At 37.7% G+C, this 27,078-nt stretch overlaps 2 protein-coding genes and 1 pseudogene across 2 annotated transcripts; all 3 read right to left on the bottom strand.

Annotated features, from left to right (window-relative positions):
- Nucleotides 1-1,645: 1,645 nt before the first annotated feature.
- Nucleotides 1,646-2,614, bottom strand: LOC124505663 (olfactory receptor 52J3-like). The gene has a single exon (XM_047071669.1). It carries the CDS (start codon nt 2,612-2,614, stop codon nt 1,646-1,648), a length of 969 nt encoding a protein of 322 aa, XP_046927625.1.
- A 10,971-nt stretch (nt 2,615-13,585) lies between these two features.
- LOC124505658 (olfactory receptor 52J3) lies at nt 13,586-14,524 on the bottom strand. Its single transcript, XM_047071666.1, has one exon. The coding sequence runs from the start codon at nt 14,522-14,524 to the stop codon at nt 13,586-13,588; it is 939 nt and encodes a 312-aa protein (XP_046927622.1).
- A 5,550-nt stretch (nt 14,525-20,074) lies between these two features.
- LOC124505940 (olfactory receptor 51L1-like) lies at nt 20,075-21,030 on the bottom strand (annotated as a pseudogene).
- Nucleotides 21,031-27,078: the final 6,048 nt, after the last annotated feature.

Genomic DNA, 27,078 nt, shown 5'->3' with positions numbered 1-27,078 from the left:
AATTGATTGATAGTAAATAAGCCAAGGAATAAGTGAACTCAAAATTCCATCAGGATATTTTTAACTATAGCAAAATGACAGCATTTCATCTTATTGTTCTACAAATTAGCTTAAAGAACAAATGAAGAGTGAGAAAAGTACAGGAGGATAATCAGCTTTAAAAGTCATTAAAATGTAGTTCTCTAGTGATGACTGACACTGATTCAAGAACAAACAGCAAACCAACTATATAAATGAAAAGCAAACTCTTGTACAAATTGAAATTTAATATGAAGAAAGAAAAAAATGCAAATCAGTTCTGAAGTGATGAGTTCTTAAGTCAATTATGTTATTAAACAGATTAGAAATAGAAACAGAAAGGTGTTTAATATTCTTACACCTTACATCAAAATAAGTTGCAAGTAGATTGGAATTAAAAGTAACACTTAATAAACACACACACCCCAATAACAATATAGATGTTGGGATGTCCATATATAATAAAGCTGTGCAAAAGCCCTAAGTTTCAAAGGGATAAAATGCTGTGTTATAGATAATATTATCAGTACTGATTTCATTTAAAAATTTAATCTGCGATATGAAAATAAGGTATTAATTATAAAGGGTTTATAGAAAGGTGTTAATATGTCAGGTGTAATCAAAAACTCATGCTATGAGATTTTTAAGAAGCTGGGCAGAAAACTTGGGGAGGGCACAAAGAAATCACAGTAAATAACCACAATAAAAATAAACAAGAATGTGACCTGTTCCATCAGTAACCTACTATCTGACAGTCCTCCTTGTAAGTGTAGAACCACTAGAAAATTTTCAAATATGCACAAAAACAATTCATAAAGATGTCACAACATCGATTTGGAATTAAAAATAAAATATTACATACATTCATATTATGAAAAGATAAAATGCAAATTACAGATTTGAGTATATTTAAAAAGGAATATTGTATCCCATATGTATAAACACAAACAGATCTCTAAGTTTAATATTAAGTGAAAAAATTGCCTATGAAATGATACAGTATATTACCATTTACATGAAGTAAAGAATTATAATCCCAACCCCCACAGAGAAAACTGAACTTAAAATGATCCATTTAGACTCCAAGAAAGAAGAAAGTCATGTGATGGTCATTCCTGTCTCTGAGGATAAGAAAAAAATGGGAAGTGGTTTGGGGTACGAGTCATAGGTCATTGCAACTTAACTGTCTCATGTGTTTGATTAAGAATAACATTAAAGATAAATAAGTCTCAGTAATAATAGTTTTTAATTTCATGTTGTGGGAACAAAGGTATTAGTTATGTTTCCTTGTCTGACTTTTGTTGAACTGAGGGAAAAATAAAGAACTTAAAAACAGGGGAGAAAAGAGCACTGTTAGCAAATGTAATGATGGGAAGTGTCATTGCTTGGACTGTTCATTCTCACACAAAGTGAAATAATGAAAACAGTACTTGCTTCCACAATAGGAATTAGTCCTTGAACCTGAGACATTTTGAAGATTATTCAAATCATAGAATCAATAACAGGCCCGATCAAAACCCCTGGAATATCATCTTGTGGCACTAAATGTACACAGAGAAAAATCTCCAGAAAGAACACACATTTTCCTTGCTAGATCAAAATGTTTGGTAAACAAAGGCAAGAGTATCTACTTTTTAGCAAAGACACAGAGCACTCGCTCTCGTATCTGTTTGGTCCTTACACCATAAATGATGGGGTTGAGCGAAGGTGGGATAACCAAATAGAGGTTGGCAACAAGAATGTGAATGTAGCGTGGTATGTTGTGTCCAAATCGGTGAGTGAGGAAGGAGAACACTGAGGGGATATAGAAAACGCAGATGACCCCAGTGTGAGAGCCACACGTGCTTAGGGCTTTTAACCGAGCATCATGTGATGGGAGGCGGAAGACAGCTCGGAGTATGTAAATGTAGGAGATGCCAATAAGGAACAGGTTCAGAAGAAAGAGAGACACCACAAAGAGCCCATAGATGGCATTGATACGGATGTTTCCACAGGACAGTTTTGCAATGCCCATGTGTTCACAGTAGGAATGAGCTATTACACGAGCCTGACAAAAGGGTAGGCGGTAGATGAGATAGATCATGGGAAGTGTAAACAGAACAGGACGAATCACAATGCACATGCTGATGCCCACCAGCACCCGGGATGTCAAGATGGTCCTATAGTGGAGTGGAGCACAGATCGCCACATAACGGTCAAAGGCCATGGCTACCAGGACCTCAGCCTCCATGCCAGTGAAGGCATGGATCAAAAACATCTGGGCTACACAAGCCCCAAAGTTAATCTCATGAGCATCAAACCAGAAGATACCCAGCATGCGGGGCATAGAGGTTGTGGAAAGTGCCAAATCGATAGTTGAAAGGAGGGCCAGAAAGTAGAACATGGGCTCTCTCCGCAGGGTCTGCTCCATCTTGATGACTAGCAAAATGGTGGCATTGCCCAGCAAAGCCATAAGGTAAACAGAGCAGAAAGGCAGGGAGATCCAGGCATGGGCCCCTTCCAGCCCTGGGATTCCAACGAGGAAGAATGTATCTGGGTGAAAAATGCTCCTGTTGGGATAAAACATCCTCCCAAGTGACAGAGAAGGAGTTGCCATTCCTGGAAGGAGGGAAAAAGAAGCTTGAATAAGATGTGGTTATGAAAATGATTAGCTTAGTGTTTCAATATGTAATGAAAATGAAAAAGACTGCTATTTGAAAGGGCTTGTTAATATATATCTTTTATTATAAACTGAGCCATACTTATTTGAATGGGCCAGTCTCAAAGAATTTATTACTCATTTTTGTTTAACACATGAGGCTCATCAGCAAGCCTATGGCAAAGTTATAAGACACAGAACTTGATATTAAGTATGGATCATTTTGTATGCCCTGTACCTTTTGTAAAGCTCTCATCTGAAGAGGGGCACATGAAAAATCAAGGATGCACACATGGAAATGCAGATATAATCCAAAAGGAGATAAGCCAGCTAGAAAGTAGAGTGGCAGGCACATATGTACAAGACACTTCTGTAATTGGGAAGTGCAGAAATTATCTAATGATTCATGTATCACTTCTGGACATAGAGAAAATGCCAAGATCCAGCCAAATATCCTGTCGAAAAGAGAGAAACACAATATCAGAAGTACACATTATCACAATCAAAAGCACAGACACTCTGGGATGCCTTCCCAGGAGCACGTACCAGCTGGGTCATATACCTCTACACTTGAAACATCCCAGAAAGAAAGATAATGATAAACCTTATGTTTATTTTCATTCATGTCCTTATTTTCCCAAGACCATCCCATTTCATAGCCCACTGCATTTTAGAGTGTTCAGGGAATGGTGGTTTCTAGTGGTATTTGAAAGCTTCTTCATTTACCCTCCACACCGCACCAGTTCCTCTGGGAAAGCCTGCCGATTTCACCACTGCTAAGGAACTAGCGTGTACTGAGTGCACTCCTTTTGCCTAACTGGGGATGTGGGTAAAAGACTGCCTGGAAGGCTTCAGGTGGCATGCACCTGAAGAAGGCATTTTTGAGCAGCACAGAACTGTCTGTGTCTGGAACAACAAAGTCTGGTTGGAGAGGCAACTGCCTTCTGTGATTGTGTAAAGGACACAGGGAAGGGTGCTTTTGCAATCCCTTAAAAACAATGAAGAAGCACCTAATCACTTATAAACTCAAATAATGAAATAAAGGAATGTTCTCTGGGTCTCCACCTTGAGGCAGAGGGATTCAAGATCAGGATGAAGTAGCATAGACTCCATTTTTTATCCTTTATATAGCTCCATATTTCTTGGGGAAACATAGCCAGGTAAAAAAATAAAATAAATGCTATATCCATTCTAGGATTAGAGGGGTGTGTGTGTGTGTGTGTGTGTGTGTGTGTGTGTCTGTGTGTGCGTGAGAATAAGAGAAACAGAGAGGGAGAGAGAGAGGGAGAGAAGAGTTGTGTTTTTTAACACAATTTGTGTTTTTCATTTTGTGTTTATTTGTGTTTTTTAAGGACTGAAACTCCAGGTAACAGCCACCATCCAGTAGCAGGATGCTGGCCAAGAACAAGCCTTTTAATACCCTGATGCCTACCTTGGGTTTAACTCTGAAAATAGGCTCTCAGTAGTATGCTACCGCTCACCTCAGGTATTCGCCGTGCTACAGAAGTCTATTTCATTCATTCCCTATAACCCATGGAAGAAACAGAAATTATACTTTATCAACCAACTGTATGCTCATTTCATAGATGGATTTTAAAAGACTTGGATCTTCCTAGATATTTGTAAGGAAACCTATTCTCCATTTAAAAGCTGCAAGATTAAACTGGCAACATTAACAAAACAAAAACAAAACCAAAACAAACAAAAAAAACTGCAATGAAAAAAATAAAATTTTCAGTAAAAAAAAAGTGCAAGGTTTTTCTCCATTAGATTCAGAAATTGGACCACATGATGCATATCCTATCATATTAGGCCAGCAGTTGTCAGCCACAGTTGACCATATCTCTTTCACTTGACTGCAGTACATACCCAAATCAAAAGAAAACTCATCTTTGATGCTTCATTCCTCCACAGGAATAGAGATACAAGGCAAATATCAAGCAGCACAGCTCTATTTGCCTTTTTTGAAAAAATACATCCAAGGAGAGTCATTGTATATTAAGGCTTTAGCTGCTTCTAATTTTAGAAAAATGAGTTAACTCCATTTTCTACTATAAATTGTGCCCAGGGATCGAATCCTCTGAGATTGCTGGCAAAACTCCTAGACTATGATTTAGATCAACAGAAGCCTAAGGGGAAAAAAATGACATAGATAGGAATTTATAGAAGGAAAATTACACATGTGGGGCAAAACCCCACAAATATTATCATTTATATATGACATAAAGATAGATACATTCCATCTCCCTCTAAGTAATATTTTGCAGCCTAATTCTATGGATTGTTGTTTCCTAGATAAAATAGTACTTAATCCATATTCTAAGCTCAAACATAATAACCTGGCATAGGAGACGCATTTTCAACCTGAGCTTTCACTATCCCCATGCACTGGCCTGACCATGTGTTCTAGGTTCGTTGAATCCTTAGCTATGGGGATTGACATCTCTGAGGTTTTGGTCCCACTGTCCTTTGTTCATGACCGATCTCCTCAGTCTTCCCCCTTGACAATTTTTCATATCTATCTCACAAAGGCCATAGGGATAAGTGGTAAAAATATCCAATCCTGGAGTCGGTCTGATTCAGTTCAGATACTGGATTTCTCAGTAGATTTCCTTCTCATATGGTTTGGAAGCACGTGTACAATGTTGTGAGATATTAAGTCCTCTTTATACATATAGTGGAGTGAAGATATCTGTACCTAGGTTTTTCATTATAGGAAATATTTGATTACTAGCTCAATTACAAGTGTCCATTCAAATTTTATTTTTCATCTTCAGTTATCTATAAAGACATTTTGAGAGAAACAAAAACTGACAGACTTCATTGCCAGCCAGGCTGTACAACAAGAAATGTTAAAGGATTACTAGCAGCTGATGGGAAATGGCAGAAGTTTTTAAATGGCTGTAAATGAAGAAATAAGGATCATTGGACATATGGAATAATTATATTATCTATTTCAAATATAAAATGAGCTTTGCACACAAAAATATTTTTTTAATTTTTTTAATGTTTATTTATTTTTAAGAGAGAGAGAGAGCGAGCATGAGTGGGGGAGAGACAGAGAGAGAGGAAGACACGATCTGAAGCAGGCTTCAGGCTCTGAGCTGTCGGCACAGAGCCTGACGCGGGGCTCAAACTCACAAACCATGAGATCGTGACCTAAGCCGAAGTCGGGCACTCAACCGACTAAGCCACCCAGGCGCCCCAAAAATATTTTTATTATATGGCTTTGATGATTGCAAAAACAAAATAGGTACTTAAGTGGACAGAAGAGAAATAACCCAGTGAAGAAATGGGCAGAAAACATGAATAGACACTTCTCTAAAGAAGACATCCAGATGGCCAATAGGCACATGAAAAGATGTTCAGCGTCGCTCCTTATCAGGGAAATACAAATCAAAACCACACTCAGATATCACCTCACGCCAGTCAGAGTGGCCAAAATGAACAAATCAGGAGACTATAGATGCTGGAGAGGATGTGGAGAAACGGGAACCCTCTTGCACTGTTGGTGGGAATGCAAATTGGTGCAGCCGCTCTGGAAAGCAGTGTGGAGGTTCCTCAAAAAATTAAAAATAGACCTACCCTATGACCCAGCAATAGCACTGCTAGGAATTTATCCAAGGGATACAGGAGTACTGATGCATAGGGGCACTTGTACCCCAATGTTCATAGCAGCACTCTCAACAATAGCCAAATTATGGAAAGAGCCTAAATGTCCATCAACTGATGAATGGATAAAGAAATTGTGGTATATATACACAATGGAATACTATGTGGCAATGAGAAGAAATGAAATATGGCCTTTTGTAGCAACGTGGATGGAACTGGAGAGTGTAATGCTAAGTGAAATAAGCCATACAGAGAAAGACAGATACCATATGGTTTCACTCTTATGTGGATCCTGAGAAACTTAACAGGAACCCATGGGGGAGGGGAAGGGAAAAAAAAAAAAGAGGTTAGAGTGGGAGAGAGCCAAAGCATAAGAGACTGTTAAAAACTGAGAACAAACTGAGGGTTGATGGGGGGTGGGAGGGAGGGGAGGGTGGGTGATGGGTATTGAGGAGGGCACGTTTTGGGATGAGCACTGGGTGTTGTATGGAAACCAATTTGTCAATAAATTTCATATATATAAAAAAATAAAAAAATAAAAAAATAAAGCTACCTGAAAAAAAAGTGCATTAGGAATCTACACATAATGTACATACTTTTGTTTATAAATGTACATGAAATATATAAAATAATATATAATTTCAGTGAATAAGTCAAAAATACAGAAAAATGTATTTTGAAATAGCATCAGAGTGTCAAAATGTTTTAGGGTCATTGCAATACAGATACCATCAATTCCTCTCATTCTACCATGTGGAGTTTAAAATGTTTAATGATCATACAACAATTTAACAATGAAAACTATCATAAATGAATATTAACTGAAAAAATGACTTCACTCAGATCTATTGTCAAATAGGATATACTAAAAAAATAGGTTTCCCATGCTTTTAAAAAATAATGTGACAGTTTCTATTAACAAGGTGGCAGCCTATGTAACTATTGTCATTCCTCCCACCCCCGAAATCTTTAGATATGTTAAAATTGATGTTAAAACTAAGTGGTTTTTATATATACCTTCCAAATCAATAGGAACAGTTATTAAAGGACAAGAATAAGCAGCCTAGAGTATACCTGCAAACGCAAGACGTAGTTATATTTTAAAGACAGGGTTGGGGGTGGGGGGACGTGAATGTTTCTCTGCCTTGAGATTTTCAGAAAAGCCAGAGGCAAAAAGCAACAAAAAGCAAATTCCTAAAGAATTAGGTGGAGTTTCACAGTAGTGTCTCCACTACACAAAACTCTTACCCTAGTTGGATTTTACAGTGGATGCTACAGGGTGTCATCCTTAACCCATTTTCAGATCTGAAGTTCTCAATCACCAAACCACTGTAATGTGTGCCTCTTTGCTTCTTCTCTTGCCTAATGGACCTTCTTCACCTAAGATCAAATCCTCCTCCCAGAGAGCCCCAAAAATGACTGGTTGGTAAAGCAGCATAAAGCTTGCCCGATTCACCCCAATCAGGACAACTATGAAGGGCCATTCCAGCTCCAAAGACTCCTGTATAAATATCTGGCTGAAAGGGGTACCTGGATGGCTCAGTTGGTTAAGCATCTGACTTCAACTCAGGTCATGATCTCACAGTCAGTGGGTTCAAGCCCCACATTGGGCTCTGGGCTGACAGCTCAGAGCCTGGAGCCTGCTTCAGATTCTCTCTCTCTCTCTCTCTCTCTCTCTCTCTCTCTGTCTCTCTCTCTCTCCCTCCACTCACATACTCTTTCTGCCTCTCAAAAATAAATAAACACTAAAAAAAATTAAACGTCTGGCTGACACTTTCGTTGCCATTTCTTTAAAAATCATTTTCTCCCTCTCTTTTCATCCATCTCACCCAGGTGCTGATCTTGGGAGCAAAGCTGTATTAGTTTTCTAATGCTGCTCTGATACATTACCATAAATGGAGTGCCTTAAATCAACATAAATTTATCATCTTGCAGTTCAGTTTGTTAGAAAGCTGATGCAGGGCGCCTGGGTGGCGCAGTCGGTTAAGCGTCCGACTTCAGCCAGGTCACGATCTTGCGGTCCGTGAGTTCGAGCCCCGCGTCAGGCTCTGGGCTGATGGCTCGGAGCCTGGAGCCTGTTTCCGATTCTGTGTCTCCCTCTCTCTCTGCCCCTCCCCCGTTCATGCTCTGTCTCTCTCTGTCCCAAAAATAAATAAACGTTGAAAAAAAAAATTTTAATAAAAAAAAAAAGAAAGCTGATGCATACATATCTCACTGAGCTAAAATAAAGTGTTCAGCAAGTCTGCATTCTTTTCTAGAGACACTAGAGGAGAATATGTTTAGTTGCCTTTTCCAGCTTCCGTAGGCTGTCCACATTCCTTAATTCATGGCTCTCTTACCCATTTTCAGAGCCAATATAATGACAGCTTAAGTCTTACACATGTGATATTGCTCTTACTTTGCTTTAATTGTATAAATGCACCCTGATGTTTATAGCAGCATTATCAACAATAGCCAAATTATGGGAAGAGTCCAAATGTCCATCAACTAATGAATGGATAAAGAAGATGTGGCAATCAAAAAGAATGAAATCTTGTCATTTGCAAAGACATAGATGGAGCTAGAATGTATTATGCTAAGCAAAATAAGTCAGTCAGAGAACGACAAATGACATACAATTTCACTCAAATGTGGAATTAAAAAAAATAGAACAGATGAACATAGAGGGGGGGGAAAGAGGAGAGAGGCAAACCATAAAACAGACTCTCCACTATAGAGAACAAAGAGATAATCACTAGAAAGGAGGTGGGTGGGGGGGATAGGTTAAATAGGTGATGGGTATTAAGGAGGGCATTTGTTGTCATGAGCACTGGCTATTTTATGTAAGTGATGAATCACTAAATCCTATACCTGAAACTAATATTATACTCTATGTTAATGAACTGGGATTTAAACAATAACTTGGAAAAAAGAAATGCGTAAATAAGTATGCAATTGAGTCATCATGTTTCCTTCTCTGACTCTGTCTTCTATTTCTATTATTGTCTGCCTTCAAGGACTCATGATAACACTGGCTCCACCTTGATGGTCCAGGATGATCTCCCTATCTTAAACAACCTTAATCCCATGTACAACTTTAGTTCCTCTTTGCCATGAAACTGAACATATTCACAAATTCTGAAGATTAGAATGAGGACATCTTTAAGGGGGCATTATTCTGACTTCATGAAATTTTCCATCTGAGGATGTGGTTTCTAAGAAATCCAACCTGCAAACACTGCTTAGCCAGGGTCTTTGAAGAGCCTACCAAGAAATCACATTGGCAAAGAAAAACTCACAGTAAATAGTACCAAATATCCAAAGATTAGTAACAACATTTAAAAAAAAAAGCTAACAAGATAGTGTGAAATAAAATAAAAACTAAACCACTTCAGGGATGCCTTGGTGACTCAGAGAGTTGAGCATCTGAATCTTGATTTCAGCTCAGGTCATGACCTCAGGGTCATGGGATCAAGCCCCATATTGGGTTCTGTGCTGAGCATTGAGCCTATTTAAGATTCCCTCTCTGCTCCTCTCCACCCCACTTGTACATGAGACCTCTCTCTCTCTCTGTCTCAAAAAAAAAAAAATCAAATCAACCACTTCAGGGATTTAAAATATATATGAAGTTAGGAACCTTAAAGAGATAAGAGAGAGAGGGTCACCCTGGTGCCTTAGTCAATTAAGCATTCGACTCTTGATTTTGGCTCAGGTCATAATCTGGTTTGTGAGTTCAAGCCCCATATCGATGCAGAGTCTGCTTGGGATTCTCTCTCTCTCTCTCTCTCTCTCTCTCTCTCTCTCTCTCCTCTCTTTTTGCCCCTCTTTCAGTTGCTTTCTCGCTCTCTCTCTTCCCCTCAAAGTAAATAAATAAAATTTAAGAAAAAAGAGATGAGACAGGAGAGAGAATTATAATCATGAAGAAAGCACAGGTTTTGTTGTTATTATCAAAAAGATCAAACATAGGAAATCTAAGTGTTGAAAATGGTGATATTAAGGAACTAAAAATAGAATGGAAATTGCTGAAAATAAAAACTTGGAGTTTTAAGAGTAGATGGATATATTTTTAGGTCCATAGTAAAATAAATAAATGATGGAAGGAAAGAAAAGGTAAAATGCATGGAATAAATATATGGCATTCAAACTTTATTTTAAAGTATTTACAGAAGAATATGGGGGGAATGGGGAAGGAAATATTTAAAGAAATAAGGTTTTGGGGCACTTGGGTGGCTCAGGTGGTTAAACATCCGAGGTCAGCTCAGTTCGTGATCTCATGGTGGGTGGGTTTGAGCCTCGCGTCAGCTCTGTGCTGACAGCCCAGAGCCTGGAGCCTGCTTCAGATTCTGTGCCTCTCTGTATCTGTGCCTCTACCCCAATTGCGCTGTCTCTCTCCCTCTCAAAAATAAATAAACATTAAAAAATATCTTTTTAAGAAAGAAAGTTTTAAAAGTAATAGATATAGAAGTATCTAGATATAGAAGTATCTACATATTATATATGTATAATATATATATATATATATATACATGCACACACATATATAGTGTATATCATATAAGAAAATAAGGACTGACTGAACACTGAACATGACTTTTTAAAAAACTTATGAATCTATGGGACACCTGGGTGACTCAGTCAGTTAAGCGTCCGATTTCAGATCAGGTCATGATCTCACAGTTCTGGAGTTCAAGCCCTGAGTCGGGCTCTGAGCTAACACTCAGAGCCTGGAGCCTGCTTTAGATTCTGTGTCTCCCTCTCTCTCTGCCCCTCCCCCACTTTCATTCTGTCTCTCTCTCAAAAATAAATAAACCTTAAAAAAATTTTACAAATTTATAAATCTAGAACATTAAATTTAGAACATTAAATATCAGAAGATTACAATTAAGGTGATTCTAAAAATATATATATACTTTCAAAAAAGTGGAAAAATGATTGGCATATGTTCCATTAATAGCATTAGCTATAGGAAAACAAAAGGTTGAACAAGAAATTCAGAAAGCTGGTAGGATAGAACTTGGTTCCAAAATCCTATGAATTTTTAATTCATTATTCAAATATGAGGGCAAATGAGGATGTATTTAGACATAAAGGTACAATTAAATATTGCAACACTAGATGGGATTGTAGCTAGTAGGAAAAAGAGATATTCTCCACTAAGAACTGTGAATTTCAGAGCTAGAAGATATTCATGAAGATTTATTGCAGAAAGATCATTAAAAATATATTTGATCAGGGGCGCCTGGGTGGCGCAGTCGGTTAAGCGTCCGACTTCAGCCAGGTCACGATCTCGCGGTCCGGGAGTTCGAGCCCCGCGTCAGGCTCTGGGCTGATGGCTCGGAGCCTGGAGCCTGTTTCCGATTCTGTGTCTCCCTCTCTCTCTGCCCCTCCCCCGTTCATGCTCTGTCTCTCTCTGTCCCAAAATAAATAAAAAACGTTGAAAAAAAAATAAAAAAAATATATATTTGATCAAATAAAAACGGGCATTTAAGAAGGCTTTTTAATCCTGGAAACACAATTCCAGACAATTCCAAAATGAGAGATATATGTACAAGAAGAACAGGAAAAAGCAAAAAAGGGCTAAAATTTTTGTTTTGTTCAGAGTATGGTAGTTACAAATTACTATAAGTAGAAAACTAATATTTAACTAATGTTGGGAAACAAAGTTAAATTAAGAAAGCAAGCAAGTTAGGAAAAAGGAAAGTATTGGAAAATGTGAAAATTTTAAGAAGTGATCAAAAACAAAGATCGAGAAAATAGAAATATGTCCAAATTAATTACAATTCTGCTACTCAATAATTTTACCCCAAATTCTAAAACCTGGATAAACTGTCTTAACATAAATGCAAGGAATAAACAAATCCCAACAAATAAATGCCGGGAAATGCAGTATTTTTCAAATTAAAAAAATAATATGAATATCTATTAATAGATGAATATATAAATATCAATGTTGTGAAACAAACCAAAATATTTTAATCTATATAAATTAATAACAAATGACCTAACTAAAATATTGTGACTGGTTGTAAAATTAAAAGTTTCTGTTCTGTGTGTCAGAAACACAAATGACACATTTTGATCCTGGAAAAATAGGAGAAAATCTGTGTTGAGGCATTGTTGAAAGCCATTTCCACTGTAATTCTATATATATTTTTATTAAGCATTTTATTTGAGATGAGTTGCAATGTTAAAAGTTGTTAATTCATAAGTTGTAGGAACAATGCTCTGTGTTATACTTTAGTTTCTCTTTTAAAAAGTCTGAAAAAACATTTAATGTAAAGCAATATGACAAGTTTGATGATGCAAAAAGCCATTGCTTGGTCTATGTGAAATATTATTATTGAATCAACAGAAAGCGCTCAGTAGTCTACAAAAAAAGTGACTATTCATAGGTTGGTGTAAATGCTTGTACATTAAAGTAAGTGGAGGAAGTAGAGATAGATCATGGGTCTAGGATGAGAGGCCTTCTATTTGGGGATGGAGAATCTTAGAGTCAAATGTAGATTGAGAGAACAAAAGTGAATGAAGTGATAGGCAGAGGCCTGCATGCATCATGTAGATAGAAATATCATACATAATTCAATTATGACTACACTGTGCTTATGCTATGGGCCTGAATACAGAGAGATATTCAGTGATATAGTACTCTTGATATTAGTAAGAAATAGTTTTGAAATTACATGTTTTCTTTGGCTATCATCCCACTGAATCTTACATGTTTGGCAGATCATTCCACTTCAGGCTACAGATTTGGCAATGATTGTTTTTGAACCCATGAACTTGGCTTTGTAAAAAGAATATAACAGAATGCAAGCTCCTCAGGGCCAGCCATTTTGTGTTGGTTAGGTTTATGGGTTCATCCCTAGCAATTAGAATGATTCAAGACATACAATAAACACAAAATGAATGTAAATTAAAGGAATAATAAAATGAATACATACACGCATGAATGAATGAATAAATAAATGAACCAACACATGAAGTAGGATAGGGTCAAATTTCTGGTGCCACATTTGTCTAATTTCAGAACTCAAAAAACCAAATGTAATATGTTCTTTACCCAGAAAAAGAGTAGCCTAATGTTATGAAGGACTCTGCATGAAGACATACAGACAGAGGCCACACAGCTCCTTCCAAGATACCCCATTAGCCCTTTGACTTGAGATCCAATGATGTTTCCACAAGTCTCAGAATCCATTAGTCAGCATCTAGGAACAAATCAACTTGTATCTCAACCTGGCAGCAACAGATTAGGACTAGGAGATGTTTGTTGAAGTAAGAACACACAAGTCTTTCTACATGGATCAAAATCCTTAGTACAAGAATGTGTCATGAGTCTTATTTTTGAATAAAAACATGGAGTACTCTCTCTCGTATCTGTTTGGTCCTTACACCATAAATGATGGGGTTGAGTGAGGGTGGGATAACCAAATAGAGGTTGGCAACAAGAATGTGAATGTAGCGTGGTATATTGTGTCCAAATCGGTGAGTGAGGAAGGAGAACACTGAGGGGATATAGAAAACACAGATGACCCCAACGTGAGAGCCACATGTGCTTAGGGCTTTTAACCGAGCATCCTGTGATGGGAGGCGGAAGACAGCTCGGAGTATGTAAACGTAGGAGATGCCAATAAGGACCAGGTTCAAGACAAAGAAGGAAACCACAAAGAGCCCATAGATGGCATTGATACGGATGTTTCCACAGGACAGTTTTGCAATGCCCATGTGTTCACAGTAGGAATGAGCTATTACACGAGCCTGACAAAAGGGTAGGCGGTAGATGAGATAGATCATGGGAAGCGTAAGCAGAACTGGACGAACCACAGTGCACATGCTGATGCCCACCAGCACCCGGGATGTCAAGATGGTCCTATAGTGGAGTGGAGCACAGATCGCCACATAACGGTCAAAGGCCATGGCCAGCAAGACCTCAGCTTCCATGCCAGTAAAAGTATGGATCAAAAACATCTGGGCTACACAAGCCCCAAAGTTAATCTCATGAGCATCAAACCAGAAGATACCCAGCATGCGGGGCATAGAGGTTGTGGAAAGGGCCAAATCGATAGTTGAAAGGAGGGCCAGAAAGTAGAACATGGGCTCTCTCCGCAGGGTCTGCTCCATCTTGATGACTAGCAAAATGGTGGCATTGCCCAGCAAAGCCACAAGGTAAACAGAGCAGAAAGGCAGGGAGATCCAGGCATGGGCTCCTTCCAGCCCTGGGATTCCAACGAGGAAAAATGTATCTGGGTGAAAAATGCTCCTGTTGTGGTATATCATCCTATTACTGATCAAAGGAGGTGAATCTGCTCCCTCTCTAGGGGAAAATGAGAGAGAGGGAGAGGGAGAGATCAGAGGAGAGATCAGAGAGAGAAGGAGAGGCCATATTAATTGCTAGCTCAGTGTTTTAGCATAGAGTTGATGTCATGTTTAATACATAGTAGGTCTGTTACTGAAGGACATATATGAGACATCACACAGCCACTCCCAGGTCAAGGTCATATCCAGAGTTTTCATTCAGCCTGCTAATTGAGTTCTAATCCCAAACATGGAGGCTTACAGCAAGCTCTGTGAAGATTTCTAATAATTAGAGCTTATCATTCACTTTGAAGAATAGCATGTGATTTCATTCTGGGAAACACACCCTGGTGAGGTGACACTGGGAACCTCAAGACTATAGATGAGATCAAGTTAATACACTACAGAGGCAGTCAGAAACACCTTTAAGCTAAATAGATAAATAAATAAATAAATAAATAAATAAATAAATAAATAAATAAATAAATTTAAGCAATCCATAATGAAAATAAATTATAGATCCAGGTGTATAGGTACTCACACAATTAAAACCTGAATTCTTCTGACTGATATGTAAAAACTCTGACGCAAGCCCAGCAGCCTCTCACAGACACTAAATCAGATAATAAGGGCTGGCCCCCTGAGATGCCTGGCCAGGAGTTGAAACAGCCATTGTTTATGATTTATGGACTGTGCAGATCAGTTGGGAAAAGGAAACGGAGGGCTCTCTGATGCTATTTTCACACTTTTCATTCACTCTCCATAGCATATCCACTACTCTCTGAGCACCTATGAATTTTATGTGTTAACTCTGCCACTGTGATGGAGCCAACTTTTGCCTGGCTGCTACTCCTACCAGCTGAAGGCACCAGAAATCTGGGCCGAAAGCCTCAAATGATTTTGGTACCAGAGAAGGTATTTTTTGTAGCTCTCTGGGTCTGTTGTATGTCAACAGAGAAGAATCTACTTCTGCAGTGGTCTGAAAGGAATGAGAAAGACACTTGAGTAACGCCTTCAAAATGCTACAGGATGAGTCATACCACTCCGAAGGAGGTAAAGAAACTTACCCTGGAAAGTAGGGTACAGCGGTTGTAACTAAAAAAAAAAGCAGAGATGTCCCTGTTTTTGTTTTTGTTATAGCTTCACTTTCTTATCATTTAAAAATTGTTTTCTAATATAGAAAACATACCGAGGTAAAAAAAAATTAATAATTATTTGTGAGCTCAGTCCAATAGAGAAAGAATAAGTACTGCAAGGTGCCCTGACTCTTATTTGCCTCCGAAAACATAAACAACCCGGCCAATTAAGAAACCATTGCCTAGAGAGGTTATGGCTAAGGCCAAAGTGAAGAGTGTCTGTTGTTTATTGTGGAGAAACACTAGGAGTATACTCTCAACGGCAGCTCTTCACTGGCCTCATTCCTTCCTGCTGACATAGAAATTTATTTCATCCAATGCAACGGACAGGATATTAAATTCATTGGATCTTCCTGAGACTTTTAAAGATAATCTTATCACCTTTCAAAGATATAACTTTGTTTTTTTCCTGCCTGGTGCAGTTGGCCACTTGATCCAGTTCTCAGCCTGCTCTGCCCACATATCTCTGCATTTACGGCCACGACTATTCACCAGATCCCAGCAGCTGATTCACCTTTTTCTTCCATAGGAATAAAGACTCACAGACAGCATCAAGCAGCACAACTCTTATATTCTTCTGAGCAGTACATGGAAGGTGCCTTTATGCTAGGTTTCTAGCACCTAAGGGATATTTCTAGGAAAACATCCCAGTTTAACCCCAACTTAACACAGTGATCTGGGATAGAGTCCTCGGAGACTGCTCACAAACCTCTATATTCTACTCCCCAAACAGAAAACCCTAAGGAACATAGAAGCACAAGGAAGTGTATATAAATAAAAGTTGAAGAGTTGGGGACAAAACAGTTATTGTCATCATTACTTGACACATGTGACAACAGATACACTGTATCTCCATGTGAACGTGACTATATGGCCCAGTTCTATGGCTTAGTGATCGTCTACATATAGAAGAAGCTAGCTAATTTCAGCTCAAATATTTGAACTAGTATAGAGAGCATTTTTTATGGCTTTAAATTTTACTATTTCTCTTCACTAAATTTTTACCAGCCTCCTCTCATATAACTGCTTTGAGTTTCCCCAAGTAGCACTAAACGCATAGAGCCATGATCCATTTTCCACACCCTTTTCTGGGCATGAATTCTCTCCCACAACCACAATTTCACCTGGACAGATTGCAAAAGACCTATTGATAAGTGCCTAAATTTCAACCCTGGAGCCAGAGTGCTCGTGGTCAAGTTCTGGCTATGCCACATGCCAGCTGCGTGACTTTGGGTGACAGATATTATTTCTGTGCCTCAGTTTCTTTAACTATAAAATGAAAATCAAAATAGTTTATTCCTCATTGGGTAGATTTGAGGTGTAAATTAAATGTCTTTGAGGCATTTAGAACAGTGTCCTGAACATAGCTGTACATAGTAAGTGGTCAATTATAGTTTGTTCCTTTTTCCCCTTGTCCTGCCCCTCCTCTTCTCTCCCCTTCTTTCCCTTCTCCTCCTCCTCTTCCTCCTTCATATTCTTATTCTTATTCTTATTCTTATTCTTATTCTTATTCTTATTCTTATTCTTATTCTTATTCATTTCAGCTCACAAGAACAGTTCCATAGATATTATTCATGCAGGGCAACTTTAGGAATCACTTACCAATCGCTACTAACTCTAGAGCCATTTTCTTCTAACAATATTAGATATTTTCTACTCAAACTGTAGAGTCAATCATGTAGATCCCCTTAGAATGTGATTTTTTGGATTGAAAAAAAAATATCTCTTGGGGCACCTGGGTGTCTCAGTCCATTAAGGATCCAATTCCTGATTTCAGCTCGGGTCATGATCTCACAATTTGTGAGATCAATCCCTGTGTGAGGTTATTTAAAAAAAAAAAAATTCTCTGTGAGGAAAGGCATGTCCACCGGGAGGGCACCATGTAATCCAGGCAGGAGGCATGGAGCAGACACTTTCCACAGCCCTCAGAAGGCAGTGGCACTGCTGACGATCTCAGGCTTACAGCCTCCAGAACTGTGAGGAAATAAATCTCTGTTGCTTAGCCACCCAGTCTGTGATGCTTCGTTACTACAGCCCTAGCAAACTGATGCAGTTATCTTGGTTGCAGATGATTTTATAAGCATGATTACACCTATCATCCATCATCTATACGGTAATCAAGGAATCTGATACCATTGTAATTCCTGTTTCTTTTAGGTAACCTCTTGTGATATTTCTTTCCCCTTGGAAATATATTAGTGTTATATCTTTAAATTTCTAAACATGCATCTTCATTTACTAAAAGAATTGTGCCTTTATAAGGTATGGATCTATGACATTAAAAGACAATTTTCTTTGATTTAAAATCCTTTGATTATCCTTTTCTTCTTTCTCTTAATGTAACTTCTTTTTTTGGCAACCGGTTTTCTAGATGGATCTTTTATGTATACTTTTCTTTATTGCATATTTTAATCATTGTTTCCCTTCTTCCTAATATTGTGAGATATTTCTTCGAATTTATTTCCCCATGCTTATACTGGTTTTTTAAAAATATGTGTGGCCACTTATGAAGCACTCCAGAATTTAAAAACCTTTTCTCCTATCTGAGTTCCTGAGTTCTGAACCAAATGGAGGGATCTTTTAAAATGTCAAACAAATGAAGACAAAGGAGTTTATTATTGATAAGCTGATGACTGAGAATCTTGTTTAAGTGTTTTCTACAATGAAATTCCTAACAGATCCACTGAATTAGGTAGTCCTACTAGCCCCATCATAGTCTGAGAAGAGGCATCTAAACATATAGTATATTCCTATAAGATATAGCAGGAAGTATAATTTGTGCTCTTTCTAGGCTGTTGGTTTCTACACACAAACAAAAGGCACAAATTAACTGCACTCATTTTTTTAATTTCTCTAAATATATATTTTACCTTTATTCTTATGTATCATAAAATGACATGGAAATAGCTTTACCCCTTCCAAGACTTTTCTTGGTGCTTTGTTAGAAAAGACCAAATATAGCTTTCAGCCTGGGAATAATTCACCCCATTACTAAAGTAACACTCTTCCAAGTACACAGCCAGACGTTCTGTTTCTCTACACTCTCTGTTAAGAGTAAGAACTCTTTTCAGGGTGCATGGGTGGTTCATTGGGCTAAGTGTCTGACTCTTGATCTCAGCTCAGGTCTTGATCTCAGGGTCATGAGTTCAAGCTCCATGCTGGGCTCCACACTGAGCTTGGAGCCTACTTAAAAAACAAAAAGAAGAACTCTTCTCAGTCACATATAAGATCTGAGAATTGTTCCATCTGTTCCTTTCTGGTGACTATTTCCTTGGCCTCAGTAGTTTCTTGACATACATATACTGACCAGTACACAACTGAAAGCTTCTGAGGAATGTCCTGAGGTCACGTGTGTCAGTCTCCATGCACCTCTCTCCTCTATGGTGTTCTTGTAATTCAGGGAGATGGTCAGACTCTTTGGGTTCTCTGCCTTTATCCATGACTTGATAAATTTCCAGAGAGTAAGTCAGGGAAATCTTTGGGCTCTTCTCATTACGCCCCCCTATTTTTAGAGATCATTGTCATTGGTTTCTTTTACCCAGTTTCTTAGAACAATTGTTCTATAAACTTACCACTTTGTTTTTAGTTATCTAAGGCGAGAGACTAAATCTGATAGCTGTTATTCCATCATGGCAATAAACAGAAATAAAATGTTTGCTTTGTATTTAATATTTGAATGCTTAATTTTTTTGTCCCAAGTTATAATCTGATTATGTGGGTGAACACACTCCAAAACCATCAATATTCTGGATTAATATCATCCTCTTCATCTCAGTGGTGTGAATGCACATCTGCTTCGGTTTTTCCACTTACTATATGTTGACTTCAAGTCAGCAATCATGACTTATGTGCCTATCTCAACACTGGCAGTTGATTATGATTCTAATAGCTCTATAAGGGGGACACTAAGATAAATGGCAAAGGATGAGGTTAAGAAGTCGGTTATAGTGATGATATTCAGCAGGGCAAAGATTGGGTCTGGCACGGTCTTTCAAATTTCAGGTACAATATAGGACAAGTCTACTTTGTTGAAACAAGTTTTTCCACAAAATTCTGGCCCTGAGCAGGTGAATAACCAATCACAGACTAGCAAAGATAACCTGGTTTAGGTCTTTGGATTATTAAGATATCTCAATTGTATTATTATTTTCAAATACAATAAAATGTGTCATTAATAAGGTTACATTGCTATATTAAACATCTCATAAGGTATTATTCACAATGATCTTCATAAAATGCAGGGAGATGAAAGAGCAATGACAAAATTTCAAATTTACAAAGAAGAAGCAGAGAAATTAAAGAGATTTAAGGAATTCACCTAAGTTACATATGCAGGAAGTTGCACAGTTAAGAATCTGATGGAGAAAGTTTTCCTCCAAATCAATGCCTGGTATTTCTAAAGCCTCCTACTTTGTCTAAACATGTAGAAAACTGCAGGATGAATCTCCTTGGTCCTGACACTGTAGATGATGGGATTAAGTACTGGTGGGAGAAGCAGGTAAATGTCAGCCATGACGATATGGACGATGGGACGCAAGTGTTTCCCAAAGTGATGGACCATGCATACCCCTGTTAGAGGTACAAAGAAGATAAGAACCACACATACCTGGGACAAACAAGTGTTGAGTGCCTTTAGTCGCTCTTCAAAGATGCAATGCCCAGAACAGCATGGAGAATTATGACGTAGGAAAGGAGTGTGAAAACTGAGTCTGCGCCCAGTGTGATAATGACCACACACAATCCATAGATGTTGTTGACACTGGCATCAGAGCAGGATAATTTCAGAATACCGTGATGCAGACAAAAGGGGTGGCTGAGCACATTAGCCTGGCAATAATGATAGCGCCGTAGCAATATGGATGTAGGCATCATGACTCCTGCGCTTCACAGCAAGCAGCCCAAGCCAGTCTTGCCAATGACATCACTGGTAAGGACGCTTGAGTAGTGCAATGGACGACATATAGCAATGAATCTGTCAAAGGCCATGGCCAGCAGCACTGAAGACTTCAAGAACGTGACGGTGTGGATGAAAAAGAGCTAAGCAAAGCGAGCTCCTACTTTGATTTCCTGGGCTTCCCACCATTACACAGCCAGTATTGTGGGGAGTGTAGAGATGGACATGCCCAGGTCAGTTACTGCCAAGATGGACAGCAGATAATACATGGGCTGGTGGAGTGAAGACTCATTCCATACAACAGAGAGGATGGTTATGTTGCCTATAAATGCCATCAGGTATGCAAGACAAAATGGAATTGAGAGCCAAGCATGAACAGACTTCAGCCCATGGAAACCTCCTAAGAGAAGGATGGGTTCCATAGCATCATTGTTATTCCAGACCACCATGGTGGCCTTCAGAAGCCTTTTGGGTGTGAGAGATGCTGACAAAGTCACAGACTATTCAGATTGGTGAACAAATTCTACCATATTCATGTAAAATCAATCTTTAGTGTTATTCAAATGACTTACACAAATGTGAGTATGAAGAAAGACATCCCAGGCATCTGAATCATCAGTTCAGTAACAGTTTATAAAATATGAAATTTGGTCACAACTGTATACCGGGACATGTGAGCACTGCTAGGATGCTATCAGGTTTATACCACAGCCTTGAAAAAATTCAATGTACAGGCAAACTAGAGAAATGTAAACCTTTAGATAAATTGTGTAATTAATACAACAAAATCTAAGTGAAAATAAAGAAGCTGTATTGCTCTCCTTCAAATCAGCCTGCAGATCATTTCTCAATCTTATTTTTGTTTTTCAGGGTTACCTTTATACCTTTAATCTGATTGTTTTTCATATATTTTTTTTCTAAAAATTAACATATATGTTCTATGAAAGTGCAACACAATGAAGAAGAGAGAGGTCATTAATTTTAACATTTGATAACCTTTAATTCATTGAAATTTTGTAAAACTGGAAGCTCCAGTTGCGAGAGAAGCCAGGACTGATTTATTAAATCATCATGAAGAAAGAAAATCTGAGAATAGGTCACAAATGACCCTCTGAAATCTAATTAAACACACGTTTTCGCTCATTAAAACCTAATAGTAAAGGACAAAATATTAGTGGTATATTTTACTAATAATAAGAATAATAATTTATTATACTTTTATTTCTTTAGCATTCCTTACTTCACAATGTTTTTCAGTTTTAAAAAAGGTGCTCATATTTATGAACACATTTCTCAGATAAAGCAAATGATTTATCTATTAGTTCTTTTATCTACATATCAAACAATTTCAAATTTCTAATCATTTATTCCTTTTTCCAGGAACCTGACTAGTCCTGCCTATGTGGTCCCAAAGCACACAATGGACCTTCTTATACATGTGTCTCTTTGATATTAACAATTGTAGGATTAAATGTAAGTCAGAATTTTTTGCCTTTCAATTTTATTTATCTTTCCCAATATTTGATGATGATAATTTTTAGGCTTTTCTATTTGTCATCCATCTGACTTAGACAAATATATAACAATCCCAAAATGAATTATTTAACTCCCAGATAAATTTGAATTGTGCATACTAGAATATAAATTCTTTGGTATTCCAAGACTTTACCCAATTGGAACAGATATCAGAGAGGATATGCAGCTTTATATTCATTATTTTTGACCTCTATATTATTTACCAGTGTATTTTTATTTTTTTATGTAGTTGTTAATCTAATTGTGTAAATGCTATTATATTCTTTTGTCATTTTATATAATGTACTATCTCTACATTCTTAAATAATCTTCTAGGCCACTATTTTTAGCACCTAACATTGCATGGATATCTTCATATGATTTTTCATCATATTTTAAGGTTTTCCACAGCATGGATTTTCAGAAAGGGGTACACTGAATCAAATAATATAACATTTAATATATACTGATGTATATTGCCCAATACAAATTTAAAAACAATATTTAAAATTAGACTATCATTTCTTGAATAATATTGCACTGGTCCCTCTGTTAAATATATACACTTTATCTTATTTAGTTACTGTAGTAACCATATAAAAACAAAGTAAAACACAGAAGTTTCTACTTATTTGTTCAAGGTCACATAACTGATAAGTAGAATAGCCAGGAATTCACGTGTCTGTCTTTTTTTTTTAATATGACACTTATTGTCAAGTTGGTTTCCATACAATACCCAGTGCTCATCCCAACAGGTGCCCTCCTCAATACCCATCACCTACTTTCCCCTCCCACCCACTCCCCATCAACCCTCAGTTTCTTCTCAGTTTTTAAGAGTCTCTAATGGTTTGCCTCCCTCCCTCTCTAACTTTTTATTTCCTTCCCCTCCCCCATGGTCTTCTGTTAAGTTTCTCAGGATCCACATAAGAATGAAAACATATGGTATCTGTCATTCTCTCCATGACTTAGTTCACTTAGCATAACACTCTCCAGTTCCATCCACGTTGCTACATAAGGCCATATTTCATTCTTTCTCATTGCTAAGTAGTATTCCATTGTGTATATAAACCACAACTTCTTTGTCCATTCATTAGTTGATGGACATTTAGGTTCTTTCCATAATGTGGCTATTGTTGAAAGTGCTGCTATAAACATTTCTATACAAGTGCCCCTATGCATCAGCACTCCTGTATCCCTTAGGTAAATTCCTAGCAGTGCTATTGCTGGATCATAGGGCAGATTTATTTTTAATTTTTTGAGGAACCTCCACACTGTCTTCCAGAGCAGCTGCACCAGTTTGCATTCCCACCAACAGTGCAAGAGGGTTCCCATTTCTCCACATCCTCGCCAGCATCTATAATCTCCTGATTTGTTCATTTTAGCCACTCTGACTGGCATGAGGTGGTATCTGAGTGTGGTTCTGATTTGTATTTCCCTGATGAGGAGTGACATTGAGCATCTTTTCATGTGCATGTTGGCCATCGGGATGTCTTCTTTAGAGAAGTGTCTATTCATCTCTTCTGCCCATTTCTTCACTGGATTATTTGTTTTTCAGGTGTGGAGTTTGGTGAGCTCTTTATAGATTTTGGATGCTAGCCCTTTGTCCAATATGTCATTTGCAAATATCTTTTCCCATTCTGTTGGTTGGCTTTTAGTTTTGTTGATTGTTTCCTTTGCAGTGCAGAAGCGTTTTATCTTGATGAGGTCCCAATAGTTCATTTTTCCTTTTAATTCCCTTGCCTTTGGGGATGTGTCAAGTAAGAAATTGCTGCGGCTGAGGTCAGAGAGGTCTTTTCCTGCTTTCTCCTCTAGGGTTTTGATGGTTTCCTGTCTCATATTCAGGTCCTTCATCCATTTTGAGTTTATTTTTGTGAATGGTGTTAGAAAGTGGTCTAGTTTCATTCTTCTGCATGTTGCTGTCCAGTTCTCCCAACACCATTTGTTAAAGAGGCTGTCTTTTTTCCATTGGATATTCTTTCCTGCTTTGTCAAAGATTAGCTAGCCATACTTTTGTGCATCCAATTCTAGAGTCTCTATTCTATTCCATTGGTCTATGCGTCAGTTTTTGTGCCAATACCATGCTGTCTTGCTGATTACAGCTTTGTAGTAGAGGCTAAAGTCTGGGATTGTGATGCCTCCCACTTTGGTCCTCTTCAATAGTGCTTTGGTTATTCGGGTTCTTTTGTGGTTCCATAAAAATCTTAGGATTGCTAGTTCTAGCCTCAAGAAGAATGCTGGTGCAATTTTGATTGGGATTGCTTTAAATGTGTAGATTGCTTTGGGTAGTATTGACATTTTGACAATATTTATTCTTCCAATCCATAAGCACGGAATTTTTTTTTCCATTTCTTTGTATCTTCCTCAGTTTCCTTCATAAGCTTTCTATAGTTTTCAGCATACAGATCTTTTACATCTTTGCTTAGGTTTATTCCTAGGTATTTTATGCTTCTTGGTGCAATTGTGAATGGGATCAGTTTCTTTACTTGTCTTTCTGTTGCTTCATTATTAGTGTATAAGAATGCAGCTGATTTCTGTACATTAATTTTGTATCCTGCGACTTTGCTGAATTCATGTATCAGCTCTAGCAGACTTTTGGTGGAGTTTATTGGGTCTTCCATGTATAGTATCATGTCATATGCAAAAAGCGAAAGCTTGACTTCATCTTTGCCAAATTTGATGCCTTTGATTTCCTTTTGTTGTCTGATTGCTGATGCTAGAACTTCCAAATATGTAAAACAATTAATCACAAACATTAGCAACCTTATTGATACGAATGTGGTAATTGCAGGGGACTTTAGTACCCCACTTACAACAACACCACACCTAAAGGAAATAGAAGCAGAACAGCAAAGACACCCTAAACCCAGCAGAAGAAGAGAAATAATAAAGATCAGAGCAGAAATAAACAATAGAGAATGTAAAAAAACTGTAGAGCAGATCAACAAAACCAAGAGTTGGTTTTTTGAAAAAATAAACAAAATTGATAAACCTCTAGCCAGGCTTCTCAAAAAGAAAAGGGAGATGACCCAAATAGATAAAATCATGAATGAAAATGGAATTATTACAACCAATCCCTCAGAGATACAAGCAATTATCAGGGAATACTATGAAAAATTATATGCCAACAAACTGGACAACCTGGAGGAAATGGACAAATTCCTAAGTACCCACACACTTCCAAAACTCAAACAGGAAGAAGTAGAAAATTTGAACATGGGGCGCCTGGGTGGCGCAGTCGGTTAAGCGTCCGACTTCAGCCAGGTCACGATCTCGCGGTCCGTGAGTTCGAGCCCCGCGTCGGGCTCTGGACTGATGGCTCAGAGCCTGGAGCCTGTTTCCGATTCTGTGTCTCCCTCTCTCTCTGCCCCTACCCCGTTCATGCTCTGTCTCTCTCTGTCCCAAAAAAAATAAATAAACGTTGAAAAAAAAAAAAATTTTTTTTAAAAAATAAAAAAAAAAATAAAAAAAAAAAAAAGAAAAAAAAAGAAAATTTGAACATACCCATAACCAACGAAGAAATTGCATCAGTTATCAAAAATCTCCCAACAAATAAGAGCCCAGGACCAGATATTACTAAATATTTACTATTCACTATTACTAAATAGTGATCACAGTATAATCCTGGCTAGAGAGGGATGTTAATTACCAGTATCCTACCTTTCCATGACTAACTCTCTCTTTGTGTCCCTATCAACTTTTAATTTCCTGAATGCTATGCTGTTTCAAGTATTTTGCTTTTATCTGTAATAAAAATGCTCATCTTTTTCTCATTGGTCTTTGTCCAAATCCTAAATTTGGTATCATGTCCTTTAGAATCCTTTACTGGAACACTTCTCCACCTTCCACCCAAGATAGAATATGTTTTTCTTTGTGACCTTTGGCACATTAATTATATAGACATTTATTTGACATTTATTTCACATCTGTTCCTCCTACTTGACTGATCTCTTTGTGGCCAGGGTATATTTTATGTATATCTTGATGTTCCCTGATGCTTTCACCCATTTGATCCTCAATAAATATTTGCTGGATAAGTATAAATGATCTTTCTTAACTAGAGGTTAAAGGAATGAAGGACTAAAATGAAATATATTAGGATAACTGCTACATGTGGGTGACTGCCTCAAGCTGGCAATGATACCTCAAACCTTGGCTTACTATCCAATCCATATGAGTGAGGGAATCCCAGAGAGTCCATGTTAGTTATAAGTGGAAACATTTAAGTAAGAGAGACACATTTAGATATAATTGGTGCCTGGCTATCACTCTGTGTGAAGATTAAAGCAATATTATTGAAGATAACTTGTTGATATTATTTAAAGAAACTTAATATTCGAAGGTGTTAAAAGGTACGTTGCAAATAAACGTAAATTTAACACACATGATTTGCTTTTATACCAATTCCTGATCACTAGGGAATTGATACTATCCCATAAAGTGATATACAGGCCAGTTGTTTATTATACTGCTTTGTTTGCCTTGTTCTCTTCTTGTCCTCTCTTGCTCTCACATATGTTGCAAAAGTCTCATGGATATCTTTTGTATATGATCAGTATCAACCATTGTTGCCTCTCTTTTCTAAACATGCTTCACCTCTCATTCTTGCTTTCATACTTTTCTCCATTCCTCTCTTTTTCTTGCACATATTGTGTGTGTGTGTGTGTGTGTGTGTGCGTCTCCACATCAGTCTCCGGTACGCCTTTCTTACCTCTAGCCTCACAATCCATAAACTGCTGCACATGCCTGATGCATTTCTGAGCTGCTACTTCTGTGACCACTTTTGTTGAGCTTTTGAATATATTCCCCTGGGTTTAATTCCATCTTTGTAGATTGAATTCCTTGCTTAGTTTAGCTTCCGTCTCTATGTCACCTATTAACAATTAAGTGATAAATATATCACAGAAAATTCAGTTTTGAAGTAAATGGATGTAGAATAATAGTCTAAATAGCGGAGAATACAGAGCAAGTTCTAAATGCAGTTATCACACTAG

This window comes from Lynx rufus, unplaced genomic scaffold (genome assembly GCF_022079265.1).
Source record: "Lynx rufus isolate CCGP_SWC_20201006 ecotype Redwood Valley unplaced genomic scaffold, mLynRuf1.p SCAF_9, whole genome shotgun sequence".
Lineage (NCBI taxonomy): Eukaryota > Metazoa > Chordata > Mammalia > Carnivora > Felidae > Lynx > Lynx rufus.
The sequence above is the reverse complement of the archived record's forward strand: the minus strand, read 5'-3'. Positions and strand labels throughout refer to the sequence as shown.